Source organism: Oncorhynchus keta, chromosome 1 (genome assembly GCF_023373465.1).
Source record: "Oncorhynchus keta strain PuntledgeMale-10-30-2019 chromosome 1, Oket_V2, whole genome shotgun sequence".
In the NCBI taxonomy this organism is placed as follows: domain Eukaryota; kingdom Metazoa; phylum Chordata; class Actinopteri; order Salmoniformes; family Salmonidae; genus Oncorhynchus; species Oncorhynchus keta.
In genome coordinates, this window is record NC_068421.1 from 20,285,757 (window position 1) to 20,309,824 (window position 24,068).

General features: G+C 46.0%; 2 protein-coding genes across 2 annotated transcripts; one reads left to right on the plus strand and one right to left on the minus strand.

Annotated features, from left to right (window-relative positions):
- The first annotated feature begins 462 nt into the window (after window positions 1-462).
- med17 (mediator complex subunit 17) lies at window positions 463-6,890 on the plus strand. Its single transcript, XM_035785642.1, has 12 exons — window positions 463-570; window positions 954-1,218; window positions 2,258-2,421; window positions 2,964-3,183; window positions 3,310-3,446; window positions 3,533-3,767; window positions 4,022-4,152; window positions 4,378-4,562; window positions 4,795-4,932; window positions 5,782-5,899; window positions 6,160-6,319; window positions 6,473-6,890. Exons 1-12 carry the CDS (start codon window positions 475-477, stop codon window positions 6,679-6,681), a joined length of 2,058 nt encoding a protein of 685 aa, XP_035641535.1. The 5' UTR covers window positions 463-474; the 3' UTR covers window positions 6,682-6,890.
- Window positions 6,866-22,273, minus strand: LOC118393238 (V-set and transmembrane domain-containing protein 5-like). Its single transcript, XM_035785772.2, has 4 exons — window positions 21,791-22,273; window positions 7,696-8,022; window positions 7,284-7,427; window positions 6,866-7,161 (listed from the first exon to the last, which is right to left on the minus strand). The coding sequence occupies exons 1-4, from the start codon at window positions 21,864-21,866 to the stop codon at window positions 7,130-7,132; spliced, it is 579 nt and encodes a 192-aa protein (XP_035641665.1). The 5' UTR covers window positions 21,867-22,273; the 3' UTR covers window positions 6,866-7,129.
- Between the last annotated feature and the right edge of the window lie 1,795 nt (window positions 22,274-24,068).

Sequence of the window (24,068 nt, forward strand, 5' to 3'; positions counted from 1 at the left end):
CTGCCATCTCTAGTCTCATTAGCCCTCCCACACCTACGAAAGGGCAGCACCCGCTCAGTCCAGTCCAAGCTCTTCTCTTTCCTGGCACCCCAATGGTGGAACCAGCTTCCCACTGAAGCTAAGTCAGCAGAGTCCCTGCCCCTCTTCCAAAAACATCTGAACCCTACCACTTCAAAGAGTCTTTTAAATAATCACACAGCACCCCTCTCGCACCCCTTCCTGACCCTGACCCCAAAATGCCTTTCGTGAACTAACACTCGCACCTTACTTTTTTCCCTCTTACTAGCTCTGACTTTGCTGATAGATTCTTTGTTGAGATAAAATTGACTTTTGATTTGATATTGAGTTAAACACTGCTGCATTGGACCTTTAATAAACACAATACTTGAAGAAATTGTTTTCTTCAATAGTTATTAAACACAAAATTGCCTGAACATACAGTATGTGTGGGACGTACCCATATTGTACACTGAAATGCACTGTAGGTGGCAGCATAGCCCACGACCAGTGGTAGGTTTCCAGGACAGTACACACGAAGAAGACATTGCAAAAGTCGCCCTTTTCTTAACGGTGAGCTATATTTATATATAGCTAGTTAGCTATCTATCTCATATTCTGTAGAAAATCGTTTGTATAACATAAATTGTATTCCCCTTGTATCTAATTGTAATCTGCATTAGGGAGCTGGATTTTATACTAGGCTAATCGGACGGGCTTGTTTCCTTTGTTTAGCTAGCTATCTGTTGTTAGCCAATGCTAAACTTAACTAGCTACAGTATGTGACAATGCCTAGCATCACTCATTGCCAACTAGCTAAGTTAGCCAACTATATTTTCTACATGGATAGCTGTAGACTTTTTAGCTAGCTCCTTATTTGTCTAAACTTGCCCATGGTCTGTGATCATCATAGTTATGGTGGGTAAAATGTAGTGATTAGAATGGTTTTGCTTTAGGTGGGACTCCTCTTCGCCATCAACATGTCGGGTAGTGGTCCAGCAGTGCGTGTCAGCATCGAGTCGTCCTGCGAAAAGCAGGTCCAGGAGGTGTCTTTGGATGGCATGGAGACATATGTCCCTCCCTTGTCTATGTCCCAGAACCTGGCCAAGCTAGCCCAGAGGATCGACTTTGGCCAGGGATCAGACTCCGATGAAGAGGGGGTGGAAACAGAGCCCAGGGACCCCCAGGAGTGGGGGAAGCAAGAGCCAGAGGAGGATGAAGGTATGTCACCCCATGGACACATTCAGTGTTTGTCTTGTGATAGAAAAATGACACATTTACCTGATTTTGTTTGATATTAATACTTAACAAATATGAGGATATTTCTGTCCTGTTAGTGTCTGTGTTTTTATGGTCTCCACTCTAGTTCCCTGCAGAGATGGCTTGAGCTGACAAATGAGTTAAAGACAGCATTGCATAGACAATCATGTGTTTTTCCTAGAGATAGCTTAGGAGTAGAACAATCCCTCATTGTCTCAAAATCATCTTTGCATCTAGGAAACTAAGCCAGGGTTTGGGTTAAGACAGCAACCCACATGCAGATAATGACAGGATGAACCCAGAGTGGCTTATGATGCTCTTTGTTCTGCATGAGGGGGGTTGAACCAACCATGGCTGAGCATTGTTAGTGTCAGCAATATAAAGTACTCTGCATATGTGTGAAGGTTAGGTTACTTGGTCCAACACTCAAGGCTGGGGGGGTCGACCAGCCTCATTATTGCAATAATTAATTGATATTAAATAAAGATGATTGTTTGAAGAAATGACCAAATCTCTCTCAGTACTGAATTTCCACGACAGTCTACACCAGCTTCATTAATTGACTGTAAAGGTATTATTTCTGCCTTGGAGAGTTATTATCGAAAAACCTTATGTTCCTGAGACCATCTGATAAACATCTGTAGCAGGGCTGCAATGATACCAATAGCACAATATTTTTTCCATGGCAAAAATGAAAACACAAAGCAGAACTAACTCTTTGAAAACCTGCTGTCTGTAAAACATTGTGTGCTATATCTTGGAAAATAAATAAATATGACTGGATGACAACATTGACATTTGTTTCCAACATTAGGTCTGTTTTCCTAAAAAGTTAAATCCGCTTTGTGTTTTGTTTCCTTGCCACGATACTAATGAGTATCGCAATACTGGTATGTACCTGGCCCAAATCTGAAGCAACACTTATTATTTCTATTAAGAGCGCTGAAGGGAGTTGATCTGAACAGAATGGTTGATTGATACTTGCTCCTCCTCCTTCCAGCCACAGTGAAGTTCCAGCCGTCCTTGTGGCCCTGGGACTCTGTGCGTAACAACCTCCGCAGCTCCCTGACAGAGATGTGTGTGCTATACGATGTCCTCAGCGTAGTTAAGGAGAAGAAGTACATGGCCCTGGACCCAGTGTCCCAGGACCCCTCAGCCGGAAAGGTAGGCCTAGCTAAGTGGCTTTACTCAGGACTTCAATCTTTTCAATGCATCTCAGTAGTCTTAAGTGGTTCTTTCTTCATTCTGTCTTCATTTGCACTGACGTGGAATAACTAAACTGATAATGAAAGCTAATTCCTGGTACACAATACAGACCTCCCTAACTCACTCTCTCTCCCCTGACCTCCCTACCTCACTCTCTCTCCCCTGACCTCCCTACCTCACTCTCTCTCCCCTGACCTCCCTAACTCACTCTCTCTCCCCTGACCTCCCTAACTCACTCTCTCTCCCCTGACCTCCCTAACTCACTCTCTCTCCCCTGACCTCCCTACCTCACTCTCTCTCCCCTGACCTCCCTACCTCACTCTCTCTCCCCTGACCTCCCTACCTCACACTCTCTCCCCTGACCTCCCTACCTCACACTCTCTCCCCTGACCTCCCTACCTCACACTCTCTCCCCTGACCTCCCTACCTCACTCTCTCTCCCCTGACCTCCCTACCTCACTCTCTCTCCCCTAACCTCCCTACCTCACTCCTTACTATAGACGCCACAGGTGTTCCAGCTCATCAGTAAGAAGAAGTCTTTGGCCACAGCAGCTCAGCTGCTCCTGAAGGGGGCAGATAAACTAAGCAAGTCAGTGGCAGAGAACCAGGAGAACAGGAGACAGAGAGACTTCAACTCAGAGCTGCTGCGGCTCCGCTCGCAGTGGAAACTACGCAAAGTAGGAGACAAGATCCTGGGAGACCTCAGCTACAGGAGCGCAGGTGTGGAGGCGTTAACTCTGCTCAAATGTCTCATTTAGTGTCATTGTAGTATTTACCACCTTCTGCACATTCATTGTTTTTATGACATTATATAGCTCATTTCTAATGCCATGTATCTCTCTGCAGGATCCTTGTTTCCTCATGCCGGCACCTTTGAGGTGATAAAGAACACGGACATCGACCTGGACAAGAAGCTCCCGGAGGACTACTGTCCACTGAACGTCCAGATCCCCAGTGATCTGGAGGGATCAGCTTACATCAAAGTGAATAGATACTGCTCAGGGAACATACCTCATTGTGATAATGTTGATGTTCGGCCTGGCCTCTCAAACATTGTGTTGTCTTCCAGGTTTCAATCCAGAAACAAGCCCCTGACATAGGTGACCTAGGCACTGTGAGTCTGTTCAGGAGGCAGCCTAAAGCTAAAGCAGGCACTCAGCCGTGGCATGTGAAGCTGGAAGCTGCCCAGAATGTGCTGCTCTGTAAGGAGATTTTTGCCCAGCTGTCCCGGGAGGCGGTTCAGATCAAGTCCCAGATCCCCCACATCGTAGTCAAGAACCAGATCATTTCTCAACCCTTCCCAGGTGAGGACACTTCACAATACTTTTAGGAGAGTTATTGTAGCCTATGGAAAATTAATACTCCATGAAACCATGCATTTTGCTAAATCAATGTGTTTTTTTGCTGTTGTCTGTTACCTGGAGTAGTGCGTTCTAAGTCTCCAGAGATGCAGTAGCTGTTATTTTGCTGTTATTCACCCCTCGTCAGCTGTGCAGAGTCCTACTCTTAAGAGATTTCTGTATTACACCACTATTAAGGTTGTCTATCCTCCCTGCAGGTCTCCAGTTGTCCATTTCTCTGTGTCACTCCACTGGAGAGAAGAAGAACCAGAGGGCGTCGCCAGAGAAACCTAAACCCGACGACCACCTCTACGTTTTAGAACACAACCTGCACCAACTCATGAGAGAGGTGGGTCCGCCAGTCTTTCTGGGTGGAGAATTCTGGAACTAAATTGAACCTGGCCATCTAGTAATTATATTGTTCACCAAAGACGTACTCAGACAGATACTGACCAAACTAAGCCCCCCTTGTTTTATTTAACCTTGTACATATGCACATGTGTGTATCAATGCTGATTGTGTGAACTGTGATACATATTGATCAATATAAATGCCCCGCCCTTCCCACCCACAGTTCCACAAGCAGACCCTGAGTTCGATAGTGATGCCCCATCCGGCTAGTGCCCCCTTTGGCCACAAAAGGCAGCGTATGGCAGGGCCCATGGCCTATGACAAGGCTGAGATCTCCAACCTGCAGCAGAATGAGGGCCTACTGGAGAAGATCATCAAACAGGCCAAACACATCTTCCTACGCAGCAGGTAGGCACAAAAACACCACATCAATGATAAGCTCATACTGTCATACTGTTTTATTTTTTAATAATATTCTTCTGTCAGGCTTGTTGTTTCACTCAAAGCACCCCTTATCTTTTTTTGTCAAATCACAAATCATGAAAATGTTTGCACAATGAAACAATATGTTACTGAATAAACATTTTACAGGACAGCAAATCAACATTGACTGCAAGTCCATCACTCGTGTCTGTTTCAGGACGGCGCGGACCATCGACAGCCTGGCCAGCCGTATAGAAGACCCCCAGATCCAGGCCCACTGGTCCAACATCAACGACGTGTACGAGTCCAGTGTCAAAGTCCTCATCACCTCCCAGGGTTACGAGCAGATCTGCAAGTAAGTGGAGCAGGAGCCAAGCCAGAGCAACAGAGGCAGAGTACTGTTAAAGCCAGGAGGACTGGCTAGGCCAGAGCAACAGAGGCAGAGTACTGTTAAAGCCAGGAGGACTGGCTAGGCCAGAGCAACAGAGGCAGAGTACTGTTAAAGCCAGGAGGACTGGCTAGGCCAGAGCAACAGAGGCAGAGTACTGTTAAAGCCAGGAGGACTGGCTAGGCCAGAGCAACAGAGGCAGAGTACTGTTAAAGCCAGGAGGACTGGCTAGGCCAGAGCAACAGAGGCAGAGTACTGTTAAAGCCAGGAGGACTGGCTCGGCCAGAGCAACAGAGGCAGAGTACTGTTAAAGCCAGGAGGACTGGCTAGGCCAGAGCAACAGAGGCAGAGTACTGTTAAAGCCAGGAGGACTGGCTAGGCCAGAGCAACAGAGGCAGAGAGTACTCTTTCTACATGGTTTAAGGGACCGTGTTTAGAGAATATACTTCTGGGCAGGAAGTGTCAACATATCTTCTAGGCAAGTTGGTTAAGAAAAATATCTTATTTACAATGACGGCCTACACCGGCTAAACCCAGCTGACGCTGGGCCAATGGTGCGCCGTCCTATGGGACTCCCAATCACGGCTGGTTGTAATACGGCCTCAATATACGGTGAGAATAAATTAAAGGGGGAAAAGTTAGCTTCCTTGCTGGAATAACAGAAGAAGAGGTTTCACCTTAATGAATTACCACCAATTTAATTGGGCAATTATTCAGCTTTTTCAACATTCGGTAGAAATTAAAAAGTATTGTCAAGCAATAAACTTTGACCATGGAGAAAGAATGTTCCATGACCTTCTGTGTGGGTGTGTGCAGGTCTATCCAGCTGCAGCTGAACATAGGGGTTGAGCAGATACGAGTGGTGCACAGGGACGGCCGTGTCATCACACTCTCTCACCAGGAACAGGAGCTGCAGGACTTCCTTCTCTCCCAGGTCAAGGGACACACTGACTGCTGTCACATCACCGCCAACTGCTGTTTATGTACCCTGTATTACACTCAAGTATAGCTAGAAGCCAGCTATATATTCTAAAGTGCATAACATTTGCTAGACCTAGTTCTTCACTTGGCTTATTGCTCCGGGGAAACTTTTATTCAAATCAATTTCAAATTATTGATGTAGCCTTTTTGTAGCTGCCTGTCTGAACCAGTGTAAGTAACGGTGTCCCCTGTGTCTCTCCCCTGGTACTACAGATGTCTCAGCACCAGGTCCATGCGGTACAGCAGCTGGCTAAGGTGATGGGTTGGCATGTTCTGAGCTTCAGTAACCATGTAGGCCTGGGCTCTGTGGAGAGCATCGGTAATGCCTCGGCCATCACCGTCGCCTCCTCCAACGGGGAATACGCCATCTCAGGTACCGTCTTCAATCAATCAATCAATCTGGCATATTGGATGTTATACACCTTAAACAACTCATTTAGTCTGAACTAATATAATGATTGGAATGACTGAAATGTATAAGATAATGGTAACATTTGTCCAAATGAATGTGATGCATCTTCTCCAGTGCGTAATGGTCCAGAGAGCGGCTGTAAGGTCCTGGTCCAGTTCCCACGCAGCCAGAGCAAGGAGCTGCCCAAGTCTGACGTCATCCAGGATGGGAAGTGGAACCACCTGCGAGGGCCCTACAAAGAGGTCCACTGGAGTAAGATGGAGGGACGGAACTTTGTCTACAAGATGGAGCTTCTCATGGCTGCCCTCACCCCCTGTCCTTAGGTCTGGCCACTATCACACTCTCTCTTGCTGTCTCTGATAGGATTCAGCACATAGAAAACAAACTTGGTCCACTTTTGTTGAAATCATGCATTGATGTTAGTATAATTGCTTGGACATTTGACTTACCTGTGTCGATGTAAAAAAAATTATATTTCAAATGTTGTTACAGTAAAAAAAACTCAGCTGTGAAAATAAATATATTATTTGTTTCCGCTTGTCAGTGTGTTTCCTTACATAAAATAGCATGGACTAATATCAGCTGTTATGTGTACAGTAAAATAATACATGCAGCTAGTCTTGAGGCATGTAAGGTTGACAATCCTTCATCTGTTCCTGGAATCAGTAAACTGGTCATATTTACATGCTGTGGACGCTTAACATTAGTCTTTAATTTTAGCTCAGATTGGTTGTTGGGCAGTGTCATCTGGCTGTCTCATAGATCTTCATATCAGAGAGGTTGCAGGTCCGTTACATCATTCTCTGGAGAGAAAAACATGAGATTCAATGACACACAAACCAAGTACACACAAGAACAATTAAACTTGAGTCGTTGAATTACTAAATGTATCTATTACACCAAAAAGCATTCTAAAATAATTTACCTGGCATCTGCCGCCTCTGTCTCCATGCCTTGATCCAGCAGTAGGCTTTGTCCATGAGCCACATGGAGACCATGAGAAAGCCAGCCAGGGAGGCCAGCCCTACAGCAAACACTGCCAGGTACTGGAGGTCCTCATACAGAACCTCTACAACACAGGGAGGGAGAACACACCATGTTCATTCTCACTTCCACTAACTAGCTTACTCAGAAATGAAGGTCACTTGTACTGAACTACTTGTAAAGATACTGTTCATTAACACCATAAGGCCGCTACAAAAACCGTCTCCAGGACTGAGAGGAAAACAGTTCCATAAAGGGGTTCTTGTAAATGTCAACTATGATGAAACACTAACACTGTAGCCTAAAGCAAAATTCCACATTGTGATACAGGCCTGCGCCGACTATTCACTCACCTTCCACCTTCAAGACAAATCCTTCATCTTTGCTGCTCCCGGACAGTTCAGTCACAGTGATCACGTAGAAGCCGGCGTCCTGAATACGTAGGTCCGACAGTCCCATAGATCCATTAGTGTATGTGTGGACTCTGTCCATGTAGTCCTCTGATACATTGGTAAACCCCCCAGGTTGCCACGCCCCAATGTCTCTGCTCACCCTGCCAGACATAAAGGTCCACTGTATGGTGGGAGTCCCAACACAGGCGATGTCTACAGAGAACAATACATCCTGTTGAACAGGCCTGGTCAGACTCTGCTGTGGAGACTGTATGGAGATGGCCCCAGCTGCCAGAGGACGTACATAGTGGAGGGAGGAAGGGAAAGAGAGGAACAGTGCTGGTTAATGTATGATAGAGAGAACTTGATATATGATTTGTATTTTAGAATCAGATAAATTAACATATTATGACCCACACACTAATGTTTTATTGAACATATTCACAGACTTTTACATTTATATTGGCCTATTTCATACTGATGGGGTTGCTGTCATCAAATTACTTTGAGATGGCTCATTGGCATGTGATTCTAGCGCTTCGCTCATCTCAAATCAAAGTTTATCGGTTGCGTATACAGATTTGCAGATGTTATCGCAGGTGCAGCGAAATGCTAGTGTTTCAAGCTTCAACAGTGCAGTAATACCTAGAAAATACAAAACAATACACACGTTAACCCTCGCAAGGCTGCTGGCCCAGACAGCATCCCCAGCCACATCCTCAGAGCATGTGCAGACCAGCTGGCTGGAGTGTTTACAGACATAGTCAATCTCTCCCTATCCGTCTGTTGACCCCACGTGCTTCAAGATGTCCACCATTGTTTCCTGTACCCAGGAAAGCAAATGTAACTGAACTAAATGACGATCGGCCCGTAGCACTCACTTCTGTCATCATGAAGTGCTTTGAGAGACTGGTCAAGGGTAATATCACCTCTACCTTACCTGTCACCCTAGACCCACTAAAATTTGCTTACCGCCCCAATAGATCCACAGACGATGCAATCGCCATCGCACTGCCCTATCCCATCTGGACAAGAGGAATACCTATGTAAGAATGTTGTTCATTGCTCAGCATTCAACACCATTTTTTATATTTTACCTTTATTTAACTAGGCAAGTCAGTTAAGAACAAATTCTTATTTTCAATGACAGCCTTGGAACAAGTGGGTTAACTGCCTGTTCAGGGGCAGAATGATAGATGTGTACCTTGTCAGCTCGGGGGTTTGAATTTGCAACCTTCTGGTTACTAGCCCAACACTCTAACCACTAGGCTACCCTGCCGCCCCACCATAGTACCCTCCAAGTATATCATTAAGCTTAAGGACCTGGGTCTGAACCCCGCCCTGTGAAACTGGGTCCTGGACTTCCTGACAGGCCGCCCCTGGGTGGTGAAGGTAGGAAACAACACCTCCACTTCGCTGATACTCAACAATGGGGCCCCACAAGAATGCATGCTTAGCCCCCTCCTGTACTCCCTGTTCACCCATGACCGCATGGCCACGCATGCCTCCAACTCAATCATCAAGTTTGCAGACGTCACAACAGTAGTAGGCTTGATTACCAACAATGACGAGACATTGAGGAGGTGAGGGCCCTGGGAGTGTGGTGCCATGTAAATAACCTCTCACCCAACATGAAGAAATCAAAGAAGATGATTGTGGACTTCAGGAAACAGCAGAGTCAGTGTGCCGAAGGAGGCGCAACAGTGCCTTTTTAACCTCAGGAGGCTGAAGAAATTTGGCTTTGCACCTAAAACCCTCAAAAACTTTTACAGATGCACAATTGAGAGCATCTTGTCGGGCTGTATCACCGCCTGGTATGGAAACTGCACTGCCTGCAATTGCAGGCAGAGGGTGGTGCGGTCTGCTCATCGCAAACTACCTGCCCTCCAGGACACCTACGGCACCCGATGTCACAGGAATGCCCAAAAGATCATCAAGGACAACCACCACACAAGCCACTGCCTGTTCACCCTGTTATCATCCAGAAGGCTAGATCAGTACAAGAGAGACTGAAAAACAGCTTCTGTCTTTTTATTTTATTTATTTCACCTTTATTTAACCAGGTAGGCTAGTTGAGAACAAGTTCTCATTTGCAACTGCGACCTGGCCAAGATAAAGCATAGCAGTGTGAACAGACAACACAGAGTTACACATGGAGTAAACAATTTAGCAAGTCAATAACACAGTAGAAAAAAATGGGCAGTCTATATACAATGTGTGCAAAAGGCATGAGGAGGTAGGCGAATAATACAATTTTGCAGATTAACACTGGTGATAAATGATCAGATGGGCATGTACAGGTAGAGATATTGGTGTGCAAAAGAGCAGAAAAGTAAATAAATAAAAACAGTATAAAAACAGTATGGGAATGAGGTAGGTGAAAAAGGGTGAGCTATTTACCAATAGACTATGTACAGCTGCAGCGATCGGTTAGCTGCTCGGATAGCTGATGTTTGAAGTTGGTGAGGGAGATAAAAGTCTCCAACTTCAGCGATTTTGCAATTCGTTCCAGTCACAGGCAGCAGAGTACTGGAACGAAAGGCGGCCAAATGAGGTGTTGGCTTTAGGGATGATCAGTGAGATACACCTGCTGGAGCGCGTGCTACGGATGGGTGTTGCCATCGTGACCAGTGAACTGAGATAAGGCGGAGCTTTACCTAGCATGGACTTGTAGATGACCTGGAGCCAGTGGGTCTGGCGACGAATATGTAGTGAGGGCCAGCCGACTAGAGCATACAAGTCGCAGTGGTGGGTGGTATAAGGTGCTTTAGTGACAAAACGGATGGCACTGTGATAGACTGCATCCAGTTTGCTGAGTAGAGTGTTGGAAGCCATTTTGTAGATGACATCGCCGAAGTCAAGGATCGGTAGGATAGTCAGTTTTACTAGGGTAAGCTTGGCAGCGTGAGTGAAGGAGGCTTTGTTGCGGAATAGAAAGCCGACTCTGGATTTGATTTTTGATTGGAGATGTTTGATGTGAGTCTGGAAGGAGAGTTTGCAGTCTAGCCAGACACCTAGGTACTTATAGATGTCCACATATTCAAGGTTGGAACCATCCAGGGTGGTGATGCTAGTCGGGCATGCGGGTGCAGGCAGCGATCGGTTGAAAAGCATGCATTTGGTTTTACTCGCGTTTAGGAGCAGTTGGAGGCCACGGAAGGAGTGCTGTATGGCATTGAAGCTCGTTTGGAGGTTGGATAGCACAGTGTCCAATGACGGGCCGAAAGTATATAGAATGGTGTCGTCTGCGTAGAGGTGGATCAGGGAATCGCCCGCAGCAAGAGCAACATCATTGATATATACAGAGAAAAGAGTCGGCCCGAGAATTGAACCCTGTGGCACCCCCATAGAGACTGCCAGAGGACCGGACAGCATGCCCTCCGATTTGACACACTGAACTCTGTCTGCAAAGTAATTGGTGAACCAGGCAAGGCAGTCATCCGAAAAACCGAGGCTGTTGAGTCTGCCGATAAGAATTTGGTGATTGACAGAGTCGAAAGCCTTGGCGAGGTCGATGAAGACGGCTGCACAGTACTGTCTTTTATCGATGGCGGTTATGATATCATTTAGTACCTTGAGTGTGGCTGAGGTGCACCCGTGACCGGCTCGGAAACCAGATTGCACAGCGGAGAAGGTACGGTGGGATTCGAGATGGTCAGTGACCTGTTTGTTGACTTGGCTTTCGAAGACCTTAGATAGGCAGGGCAGGATGGATATAGGTCTATAGCAGTTTGGGTCCAGGGTGTCTCCCCCTTTGAAGAGGGGATGACTGCGGCAGCTTTCAATCCTTGGGGATCTCAGACGATATGAAAGAGAGGTTGAACAGGCTGGTAATAGGGGTTGCGACAATGGCGGCAGATAGTTTCAGAAATAGCGGGTCCAGATTATCAAGCCCAGCTGATTTGTACGGGTCCAGGTTTTGCAGCTCTTTCAGAACATCTGCTATCTGGATTTGGGTAAAGGAGAACCTGGAGAGGCTTGGGTGAGGAACTACGGGGCGGAGCTGTTGGCCGAGGTTGGAGTAGCCAGGCGGAAGGCATGGCCAGCCGTTGAGAAGTGCTTATTGAAGTTTTCGATAATCATGGATTTATCGGTGGAGACCGTGTTTCCTAGCCTCAGTGCAGTGGGCAGCTGGGAGGAGGTGCTCTTGTTCTCCATGGACTTCACAGTGTCCCAGAACTTTTTGGAGTTGGAGTTACAGGATGCAAACTTCTGCCTGAAGAAGCTGGCCTTAGCTTTCCTGACTGACTGCGTGTATTGGTTCCTGACTTCCCTGAACAGTTGCATATCACGGGGGCTATTCGATGCTATTGCAGTCCGCCACAGGATGTTTTTGTGCTGGTCGAGGGCAGTCAGGTCTGGAGTGAACCAAGGGCTGTATCTGTTCTTGGTTCTGCATTTTTGAACGGAGCATGCTTATCTAAAATGGTGAGGAAGTTACTTTTAAAGAATGACCAGGCATCCTCAACTGACGGGATGAGGTCAATGTCCTTCCAGGATACACGGGCCAGGTCGATTAGAAAGGCCTGCTCACAGAAGTGTTTTAGGGAGCGTTTGACAGTGATGAGGGGTGGTCGTTTGACTGCGGCTCCGTGGCGGATACAGGCGATGAGGCAGTGATCGCTGAGATCCTGGTTGAAGACAGCGGAGGTATATTTGGAGGGCCAGTTGGTCAGGATGACGTCTATGAGGGTGCCCTTGTTTACAGAGTTAGGGTTGTACCTGGTGGGTTCCTTGATGATTTGAGTGAGATTGAGGGCATCTAGCTTAGATTGTAGGACTGCCGGGGTGTTAAGCATATCCCAGTTTAGGTCACCTAACAGAACAAACTCTGAAGCTAGATGAGGGGCGATCAATTCACAAATGGTGTCCAGGGCGCAGCTGGGAGCTGACGGGGGTCGGTAGCAGGCGGCAACAGTGATAGACTTGTTTCTGGAGAGAGTAATTTTCAAAATTAGTAGTTCAAACTGTTTGGGTATGGACCTGGAAAGTATGACATTACTTTGCAGGCTATCTCTGCAGTAGACTGCGACTCCGCCCCCTTTGGCAGTTCTATCTTGACGGAAGATGTTATAGTTGGGTATGGAAATCTCTGAATTTTGGTGGCCTTCCTGAGCCAGGATTCAGACACGGCAAGGACATCAGGGTTAGCAGAGTGTGCTAAAGCAGTGAGTAAAACAAACTTAGGGAGGAGGCTTCTGATGTTGACATGCATAAAACCAAGACTTTTTCGATCACAGAAGTCAACAAATGAGGGTACCTGGGGGCATGCAGGGCCTGGGTTTACCTCCACATCACCCGCGGAACATAGAAGGAGTAGTATGAGGGTGCGGCTAAAGGCTATCAAAACTGGTCGCCTAGAGCGTTGGGGGCAGAGGATAAGAGGAGCAGGTTTCTGGGCATGGTAGAATATATTCAGGGCATAATGCGCAGACAGGGGTATGGTGGGGTGCGGGTACAGCGGAGGTAAGCCCAGGCACTGGGCTTCTCAAGGCCATCAGACTGTTAAATAGCCATCACTAGCAAAGTAGAGGTTGCTGCCCTATATACATAGACTTGAAATCACTGGTCACTTTAATAATTGTAACACTAGTCATTTTAATAATGTTTACATATTTTGCATTACTCATTTCATATGTACAGTCGGGCCAAAAGTTTTGAGAATGACACAATATTAATTTTGACAAAGTCTGCTGCCTCAGTTTGTATGATGGCAATTTGCTTTTAAACCAGAATGTTATGAAGAGTGATCAGATGAATTGCAATTAATTACAAAGTCCCTCTTTGCCATGCAAATGCAATGAATCTCCAAAAAACATTTCCACTGCATTTCAGCCCTGCCACAAAAGGACCAGCTGACATCATGTCAGTGATTCTCTCATTAACACAGGTGTGAGTGTTGACGAGGACAAGGCTGGAGATCCCTCTGTCATGCTGATTGAATTCGAATAACAGACTGTAAGCTTCCAAAGTAGGGTGGTGCTTGGAATTATTGTTCTTCCTCTGTCAACCATGTTTACCTGCAAGGAAACACGTGCCGTCACCATTGCTTTGCACAAAAAGGGCTTCACAGGCAAGGATATTGCTGGCAGTAAGATTGCACCTAAATCAACCATTTATCAGATCATCAAGAACTTCAAGGAGAGTTCAATTGTTGTGAAGAAGGCTTCAGGGTGCCCAAGAAAGTCCAGCAAGCTCCAGGACCATCTCCTAAAGTTGATTCAGCTACGGGATCGGGGCACCACCAGTACAGAGCTTGCTCAGGAATGGCAGAAGGCAGGTGTGAGTGCATCTGCACGCACAGTGAGGTGAAGACATTTTGAGGATGGCCTGATATCAAGAAGGGCAGCAAAGAAGCCACTTCTCTCCAGGAAAAACATCAGGGACAGACTGATATTCTGCTAAAAGTACAGGGATTGGACTGCTGTGGACTGGGGTACAATCATTTTCTCTGATGAATTCCCTTTCCGATTGTTTGGGGCACCTGGAAAAAAGCTTGTCCGGAGAAGACAAGGTGAGCGCTACCATCAGTCCTGTGTCATGCCAACAGTAAAGCATCCTGAGACCATTCATGTGTGGGGTTGCTTCTCAGCCAAGGGAGTGGGCTCACCCACAAGTTTGCCTAAGAACACAGCCATGAATAAAGAATGGTACCAACACATCCTCAGAGAGCAATGGGGTATTATGTGTAGATTGATGAGGAACATTTTTCCCATCCATTTTAGAATAAGGCAAAATGTAACAAAATGTGGAAAAGGTCAAGGGGTCTGAATACTTTCCGAATGCAATGTACCTATAAAGTGGGAAAAACAGTACAGTATGTAAACATTGTTAAATGCAATTTTATAAGGTGCAGGTTAGTGTACCAGGTAGCCTGCTAGTAACAGTGAGGTTCAGGGCAGGGTGCTGGGCGAAGGATGGCTAGTGGTGACCTGGAGATAAAAGCAATTTATCAGTCTCTCGGTCCCAGCTTTTGTACTGTCTTCACCTTCTAGATGGTAGTGGGTAAAATAGCCATGGCTTATGGCTGAGGTCCTTGATGGCCTTCCTGTGACACAAGGTGCTGTAGATGGAGGGCATGCCGTTTGCCCCTGATGATGTGTTGGTCTGACCGTTCCAACCTCTGGAGAACCCTGCGGTTGCGAATGGTACAATTGCTGTACCAGGCAGTGATACATCCCGACAAGAGGCTCTTAATGGTGCATGTGTAGAAATTCATGAGGGTCTTAGGAGCCATGCCGAAATTCTTCAGCCTCCTGTGGTTGAAGAGGCGCTGTTGCACCTCCTTCACCACACTGTCTGTGTGAAGGGACCATTCTCGATCGTCAATGATGTGCACGCCTATAAGCCTGAAAGCTAAGTCATGTCCAAGTCAGTCTTGAGACCAGTAAGATGTTAGAAATGTTAGAGAAATATATTATACTATAGAACAGGTTCCTCCAGGTACTGTGAACCTGCTGCGTCACTCTCTTTAATAACAGTTTGTCCTTAGTTTGTCTTCTTTGAAACTTGCCAAACAAGCTTATGGCTTCTGGAAAGAAATGCTGTCGGCATGCTCAACCTTTGTCGCTCATTCAACCGATAGAAACTTTCAACTGGTTTTCCCCGCCAACCAACGAGTCAGAGTCAGAGCCCGAGTCAGAGCCCAAGACTTTCCAGGTCTCTCCTCCACCTGTTACCGGGTCTGAGCCCCCGAAGCCTCCCACCATTCACTCTGACAAATTGAAAACACTAGTCACTGGTGACTCCATTAACCGCAATATTAGACTTGAAAATAATTGTCCAGCAATCATATATTGTTTACCAGGGGGCAGGGTTACCGACGTAAAGGCTAGTCTGAAGAGTGTCGGTTATAGAGATATTGTTATCAATGTCGACACCGACGATATTAGGATGAAACAGTCAGAGGTCACCAAGCGCAACAAAACTTTGGCGTGTACCTTAACTAGAAAGATGTGTTGGCATTGAGTAACTGTCTCTGGCCCCCTCCCAGTTAGGGGGAGTGATGAGCTCTACAGCAGAATAACACAACTCAAACTGTTTCCTGCCCCTCCCAAAATATATAATTTTTACACAACTGTCCCTCTTCCTGGTACTCACCACCAACAGGACCAAGTCTGGCCTGCTGAGGAGTGACAGACTGGAGTGGTGCTCTCATCTTATCTATCATCATAGACAGGTCTCTAACTCCTCTCGCTCCACAATGAGATGGGTGCAGGCATCAGGGTGTTAGCCAGTCTGCCAGCTTAGTGGAGTCTGTTCCCAGCACAGTCAGTGTAGTCAGCTCAGTTTTCCCCATTGAGACCATCTGTGCCTCGATCTAGGTCGGGCAAAACTGAACATGGCGGTATTCACCTTAGCAATCTCACTGGAATAAAGACCTCCATTCCTGTCGTCATTATTGAAAGAGATTGTGTTAATAACTCACATCTCAAAATAGGACTACTTAATGTTAGATCCCTCACTTCAAAGGCAGTCATAGTCAATAGTCAACTAATCACTATTCATATGATGTGATTGGCCCCGACTAAAACATGGCTCAAGCTTGATGAATTTACTGTGTTAAATGAGGCTTCTCCTCCTGGTTACACTAGTGACCATATCCCCTGAGCATCCTGCAAAGTTGGAGGTGTTGCTAACATTTATGAAAGCAAATGTCAATTTACAAAAAAAAGTCTATGCAGCATTCTCAATCACTTTCTATAGCTACTGTTTACAGACCATCTGGGCCGTATACAGCGCTCCACACTGAGTTCCCTGAATTCCTATCGGACCTTGTAGTCATGGCAGATAATGTTAAAACATTTTGTGACTTCAATATTCACATGGAGAAGTTCACAGACCCACTCCAAAAGGCTTTCGAGCCATCATCGACTCAGTGGGTTTTGTCCAACATGTCTTCGGACCTACGCATTGTCACAATCATACCCTGGATTTAGTTTTGTCCCATGGAATAGATATTGTGGATCTAAAAGTTTTTCCTCATAATCCTGGACTATAGGACCAGCATTTTATTAGGTTTGCAATCGCAACAAATAATTAGCTCAGGCCACAACCAAGGATTATTAAAACCCTTGCTATACATTTTCGGACAACCCAAAGATTCCTAAATGCCCTTCCAGACTCCTTCCACCTACCCAAGGACACCAGAGTACAAATATCAGTTAACCACCTAACCAAGGATCTAAACTTAACCTCGCGTAATACCCTCTCCTGTGCCCAAGAACACAAAGGCAACCTGCCTAAATGACTACAGACCCGTAGCACTCATGAAGTGCTTTGAAAGGATGGTAATGGCTCACATCAACACCATTATCCCAGAAACCCGAGACCCACTCCAATTTGCATACCGCCCAAACACATCCACAGATGATGCAATCTCTATTGCACTCCACACTGCGCTTTCCCACCTGGACAAAAGAAACACCTATGTGAGAATACTGTTCATTGACTACAGGTCAGCGTTCAACACCATAGTACCCTCAAAGTTCATCACCAAGCTAAGGATCCTGGGACTAAACACCTCCCTCTGCAACTGGACCCTGGACTTCCTGACAGGCCGCCACCAGGTGGTGAGGTTAGGTAGCAACACATCTGCCACGCTGCTCCTCAACACTGAAGCTCCCCAGGGGTGCGTGCTCAGTCCTCTCCTGTACTCCCTGTTCACCCACGACTGCATGGCCAGGCACGACTCCAATACCATCATTAAGTTTGCTGATGACACAACAGTGGTAGGCCTGATCACCGACAACGACGAGACAGCCTATAGGGAGGAGGTCAGAGACCTGGCCGGGTGGTGCCAGAACAACAACCTATCCCTCAACGTAACCAAGACTAAGTAGATGATTGTGGACTACAGGAAAAGGAGCACTGAGCACGTCCCCATTCTCATTGACGGGCTGTAGTGGAGCAGGTTGAGAGCTTCAAATTCCTTGGTGTCCACATCAACAACAAACTGGAATGGTCCAAACACACCAAGACAGTCGTGAAGAGGGCACGACAAAGCCTATTCCCCCTCAGGAAACTAAAAAAATTTGGCATGGGTCCTGAGATCCTCAAAAGGTTCTACAGCTGCAACATCGAGAGCATCCTGACAGGTTGCATCACTGCCTGGTACGGCAATTGCTTGGTCTCCGACACTTCAGAGGGTAGTGCCTACGGCCCAGTACATCACTGGGGCAAAGCTGCCTGCCATCCAGGACTTCTACACCAGGCGGTGTCAGAGGAAGGCTCTAATAATTGTCAAAGACCCCAGCCACCCCAGTCATAGACTGTTCTCTCTACTACCGCATGGCAAGCGGTGCCGGAGTGCCAAGTCTAGGACAAAAAGGCTTCTCAACAGTTTTTACCCCCAAGCCATAATACTCCTGAACAGGTAATCAAATGGTTACCCGGACTATTTGCATTGTGTGACTCCCCCAACCCCTCTTTTACGCTGCTGCTACTCTCTGTTTATCTTATATGCATAGTAATTTTAACTATACATTCATGTACATACTACCTAAATGGCCCCGCCAACCAGTGCTCCCGCACATTGGCTAACCGGGCTATCTGCATTGTGTCCCACAACCCACCAACCCCTCCTTTTACGCTTCTGCTACTCTCTGTTCATCATATATGCATAGTCGCTTTAACGATATCTACATGTACATACTACCTCAATAAGCCTGACTAACAGGTGTCTGTATATAGCTTGCTACTCTTTTTTCAAATGTCTTTTTACTGCTGTTTTATTTCTCTACTTACCTACACACACACACACATACTGTACCTTTTTTTGCACCATTGTTTAGAGCCTGTAAGTAAGCATTTCACTGTAAGGTCTACACCTGTTGGATTCGGCGCACGTGACAAATAAACTTTGATTTGATTTGATTTGAGATGCCGTTACACTGCTAAAAACAAAAACATTTGTCACAAGAAACTAGCTCCCTGATATACAGAAAATACCCAAGCCCTGAAGCAAGCTTCCAGAAAATTGGAACGCAAATAGCTCTCCAACAAATTGGAATTCTTCCAACTAGCTTGGATACTCGGACAAGTTCTTGCCTGCTTTAGATCTTATCTGACAGGAAGATATCAGTTTGTTTATGTGGATGGTTTCGGTGTTGCTCAAAGTTCCATTTAAGAACCACTACTGTTTTCACTGAGTGTATAAAACATTAGGAACACCTTCCTAATATTGAGTTGCACCCTCTTTTGCCCTCAGAACAGCATACCGCTCAGATTCATCAGTGCATGGACTCTACGAAAGTGTTTCACAGGGATGCTGGCCCATGTTGACTCAAATGCTTCCCACAGTTGTGTCAAGTCGGCTGGATGTTCTTTGGGTGGTGGACCATTCATGATACACACGGGAGACTGTTGAGCATGAAGACCCAGCAGCATTGCAGTTCTTGACATATTCAAACCAGTGCGCCTGGCACCTACTACCATACCCCGTTTAAAGGCACATAAACTTTTGTCTTACCCATTCAACTTCTGAATGGCACACATACACAATCCATGTCTCAATTGTCTCAAGGCTTAAAAGTCCTTCTTTAACCTGTCTCCTCCCCATCTACACTGATTGAAGTGGATTTCACAAGTGACATCAATAAGGGATAATAGCTTTCACCTGGATTCAACTGTCATGGAAAGAGCAGGTGTTCCTAATGTTTGGGACACTCAGTGTATACCTCTTAGGGATGTCATTCGGAAACACAATGTTAACTTTCACTGCTATGCAGATGACACTTTGATGAAACATGGTGAATCCCCAAAATTGCCTACCTTGAAAACCTGTGTTTCAGACATATGGAAGTGAATGGTGGCAAATGTTTTTACTTTTAAACTTGGACCAAATAGAGATGCTAGCTCTTGGTTTCAAGAAACAAAGCGATCTTCTGTTTGATCTGACAATTAATCTCAATGGTTGTACAGTTGTATCAAAATAAAACTGGGAGGGCCTCCCGGGTGGCGCAGTGGTCTAGGGCACGGCATCACAGTGCTAGCTGTGCCACCAGAGACTCTGAGTTTGTGCCCAGGCTCTGTCGCAGCCGGCTGTGACCTGGAGATCCGTGGGTCGACGCGCAATTGGCATAGCGTCGCCTGGGTTAGGGAGGGTTTGGCCGGTAGGGATATCCTTGTCTCATTGCACACGAGTGACTCCTGTGGCAGGCTGGGCACAGTGCATGATAACCAGATTGCTAGGTGCAGAGTGTTTCCTCCGACACATTGGTGCGGCTGGCTTCCGGGTTGGATGCGCACTGTGTTAAGAAGCAGTGCGGCTTCGTTGGATTGTGTTTCGGAGGACGCGTGGCTTTCAACCTTCGTCTCTCCCGAGCCCGTACGGGAGTTGTAGTGATGAGACAAGATAGTAATTACTAACAATTGGATACCATGAAATTGGGGAGAAAAGGGGGTAAAATTCAAATAAATAAATAAATAAATAAAACTGGAAAGGACCAAGAGCAGCTTTTTTCCATCTTCAAACCATTGCAAACATCTTTTACTTTTTGTCAGAAAATTATGCAGAAATGCCAATCCATGCTTTTGTCACATCGAGATTAGAATTCTGCAAAGCTCTACTCCCTGGCTACCCGGATAAAGCACTAAATCAACTTCAGCTAGTGCTAAATACAGCCGCTAGAATCTTGACTGTTAAGGCTAGGGCTGATTTCAAGCTTTTACTGCTAACCTACAAAGCATTACATACACGTACCCCACGGTCATGCAGGCCTCCTTATTGTTCCTAGAATAATTAAGCAAACAGCTGGAGGCAGGGCTTTCTCCTATAGAGCTCAATTTTTATGGAATGCCTATCTATGTGAGAGAGACAGACTCGGTCTTGACCTTTAAGTTTTTCTGAAGACTCATCTCTTCAGTAGGTCATATGACTGAGTATAGTCTAGCCCATGGGGTGCGAAAGGTGAACTGCAAAGCACTGGAGTGATGAACCACCCTTGCTGTCTCTGCCTGACCGGCTCCCCTCTCTCCACTGGGATTCTCTGTCTCCTACTATACTACGGGGGCTCATTTCTGCTGTTCTGCCTGCGGCTATGAAACCCCGACCTGTTCACCGGACGTGGTACCTTGTCCTGGACCTGCTGTTTCGACCCTCCCTCTTTCGCTCTCTCTCTCTCTCTCTCTCCCGCACCTCCTTTTTCGACCTCTGAATGCTTGGCTATGAAAAGCCAACTGACATTTACTCCTGAGGTGCTGACCTGTTGCAACCTCTATAACCACTGTGATTATTATTTGACCCTTCTGGTCATTTATGAACGTTTGAACATCTTGAAGAACAATCTGGCCTAAATGGACATGTACTCTTAAAATCTGCACCGTTATCAGCCAGAAGAGGACTGGCCACTCCTCAGAGCCTGGTTCCTCTATAGGTTTCTTCCTAGGTTCCTGCCTTTCTAGGGAGTTTTTCCTATCCACCGTGCTTCTACATCTGCATTGCTTGTTTTTTGGAGTTTTAGGCTGGGTTTCAGTATAAGCACTCTGCTGATGTAAAAAGGGCTTTATAAATACATTTGATTGATTGATTGATGGGTTTTGAATTACCCACATGGCTACTTGCTTTCAGTTGTTTTACCATGTAAGATGTGTTGCAATCAATGTGAATTACTGACTCAGAAGCACCAGTCCAACTAAAGGTGTGTGTGTACACAAGATGAAGTGTGCACTCAAGATGAAGCATGCACACATAATTTTGTTACAGTGTGGAAAGAATGACAAAGAAACATTTGGCTGCCAGAAGAATGTCTTGAAACCATCATTCCATTCCGTTTTGGTGAATTAACAAACCACTGTGTGTCTAACTGTACTATTATTCTGATACACCGGTACAAACCACATCAGAGCAAATGTTGGAGAATACTCAAAGTTAGTCAACTGATACCAGAAGAAAGTTTCTTCTGCAAGTGATTGGCATACATCATACACCCTGAGGCAAACATAGGCATGCCCTTAAACATGCAAGTACTCACCTATTTAAACACATTCAAATCAGTATTTCCATATATGAATACATGCTGACAGAAGTGTTTCCATGTATGGGTAGGATACCTACCTAGGTGGCACACATACAATGTGAGGCTGAGGAAAAGAGCGACTTCCTGTGCGTCCCAGAGCCGCAAAGGCCACATTAGATCCCCAGGTCCATATATTCTCACCAGTACGGAGTGTCTACTGGGTCATTCCGCATTTACTCTTCTCTGAAAATCCATTATTTCCTGTGTTTCTCCTTCCTTTTTATTCTCAGTGTATTGTTAATGTTTTACTCTGGTGGAAAACATTATCTCTCTTTTGTTGGTGATGTTCTCTTCTGTCCTTCTCAGTTCTGTGCTCTTTGGCTACCTAAGCTGCTCTGCCTGTGCAACGGCAGCTCACCTATCAGACAGGATCAGGAGGAGATTACTGTGTATACATTCAAACTAACACAGAGAGAAAGACAGAGAGAGAGAGAGAGATGGAGGGAGGGAGGCAATAACAGAGTAAACACACATGCAGAAACACACTCATGCAGAAACACACACACACACAGAGACACACCTGTACTGCCACCCTGTACTGTCTCCCTGTACGCACCACCGTGGGATGAATAACTGGTATTCGAGTTTGGACACACCTTGCTGAGCAGGCCAGACAGGAAGGACTGTCTATTCATAGATCTATTCTAAGAGGACTGCACCTCTCTATGATGACCACATTTATCTGATCATTTATCACTCCAGTGTTAATCTGCAAAATTGTAATTATTCGCCTACCTCCTCATGCCCTTTGCACACATTGTATATAGATAGACTCCACTTTTTTCTACTGTGTTATTGACTTGTTAATTGTTTACTCCATGTGTAACTCTGTGTTGTCTGTTCACACTGCTATGCTTTATCTTGGCCAGGTCGCAGTTGCAAATGAGAACTTGTTCTCAACTAGCATACCTGGTTAAATAAAGGTGAAATAAAAAAATAAAAAAATAAAAACATGAATAAAAGTTGCAATGTAGTAAATCACAAATCGTCTTTGCCTATTGGCCACCTGGTCACTGTTGCAATAGCTTAGAATACTAAGTATTTTCTTTCCTCAAAATGTGTTTTGTTTAGTCAAGGATCAATGTAACCCGGTCGCATTCCGCTTCGCTCCACAGGTAGTATCACATTTTCATTTCATTTCATTACAGCACAACGGTTTGATTTGTTTGATCGTAGCTAGCTACATAGCTAGCTACATAGCCGTCTTTGTATCAAAGATAATTGTGTAGTCTAGAGCGATTTTCTAGGTTAGCTAGCCAGCTATTGTCGTTCTTTTAACGCAACGTAACGTAATCAACACTGCTAGCTAGCCAGCTAGCCCCCGAATAGCAGCACTGTGGTGGTCCTGTAGCTCAGTTGGTAGAGCATGGCGCTTGTAACGCCAGGGTAGTGGGTTCGATCCCCGGGACCACCCATACGTAGAATGTATGCACACATGACTGTAAGTCGCTTTGGATAAAAGCGTCTGCTAAATGGCATATATTATTATTATTATACTGTAGAAACTATTACACTCAACGAAACGACTTGATTAGTGTAGTGTCAACAACGCAGCCACTGCCAGCTAGCCTACTTCAGCAGTACTGTATCATTTTAATCATTTTAGTCAATAAGATTCTTGCTACGTAAGCTTAACTTTCTGAACATTCGAGACGTGTAGTCCACTTGTCATTCCAATCTCCTTGCATTAGCGTAGCCTCTTCTGTAGCCTGTCAACTATGTGTCTGTCTATCCCTGTTCTCTCCTCTCTGCACAGACCATACAAACGCTCCACACCGCGTGGCCGCGGCCACCCTAATCTGGTGGTCCCAGCGCGCACGACCCACGTGGAGTTCCAGGTCTCCGGTAGCCTCTGGAACTGCCGATCTGCGGCCAACAAGGCAGAGTTCATCTCAGCCTATGCCTCCCTCCAGTCCCTCGACTTCTTGGCACTGACGGAAACATGGATCACCACAGATAACACTGCTACTCCTACTGCTCTCTCTTCGTCCGCCCACGTGTTCTCGCACACCCCGAGAGCTTCTGGTCAGCGGGGTGGTGGCACCGGGATCCTCATCTCTCCCAAGTGGTCATTCTCTCTTTCTCCCCTTACCCATCTGTCTATCGCCTCCTTTGAATTCCATGCTGTCACAGTTACCAGCCCTTTCAAGCTTAACATCCTTATCATTTATCGCCCTCCAGGTCCCCTCGGAGAGTTCATCAATGAGCTTGATGCCTTGATAAGCTCCTTTCCTGAGGATGGCTCACCTCTCACAGTTCTGGGCGACTTTAACCTCCCCACGTCTACCTTTGACTCATTCCTCTCTGCCTCCTTCT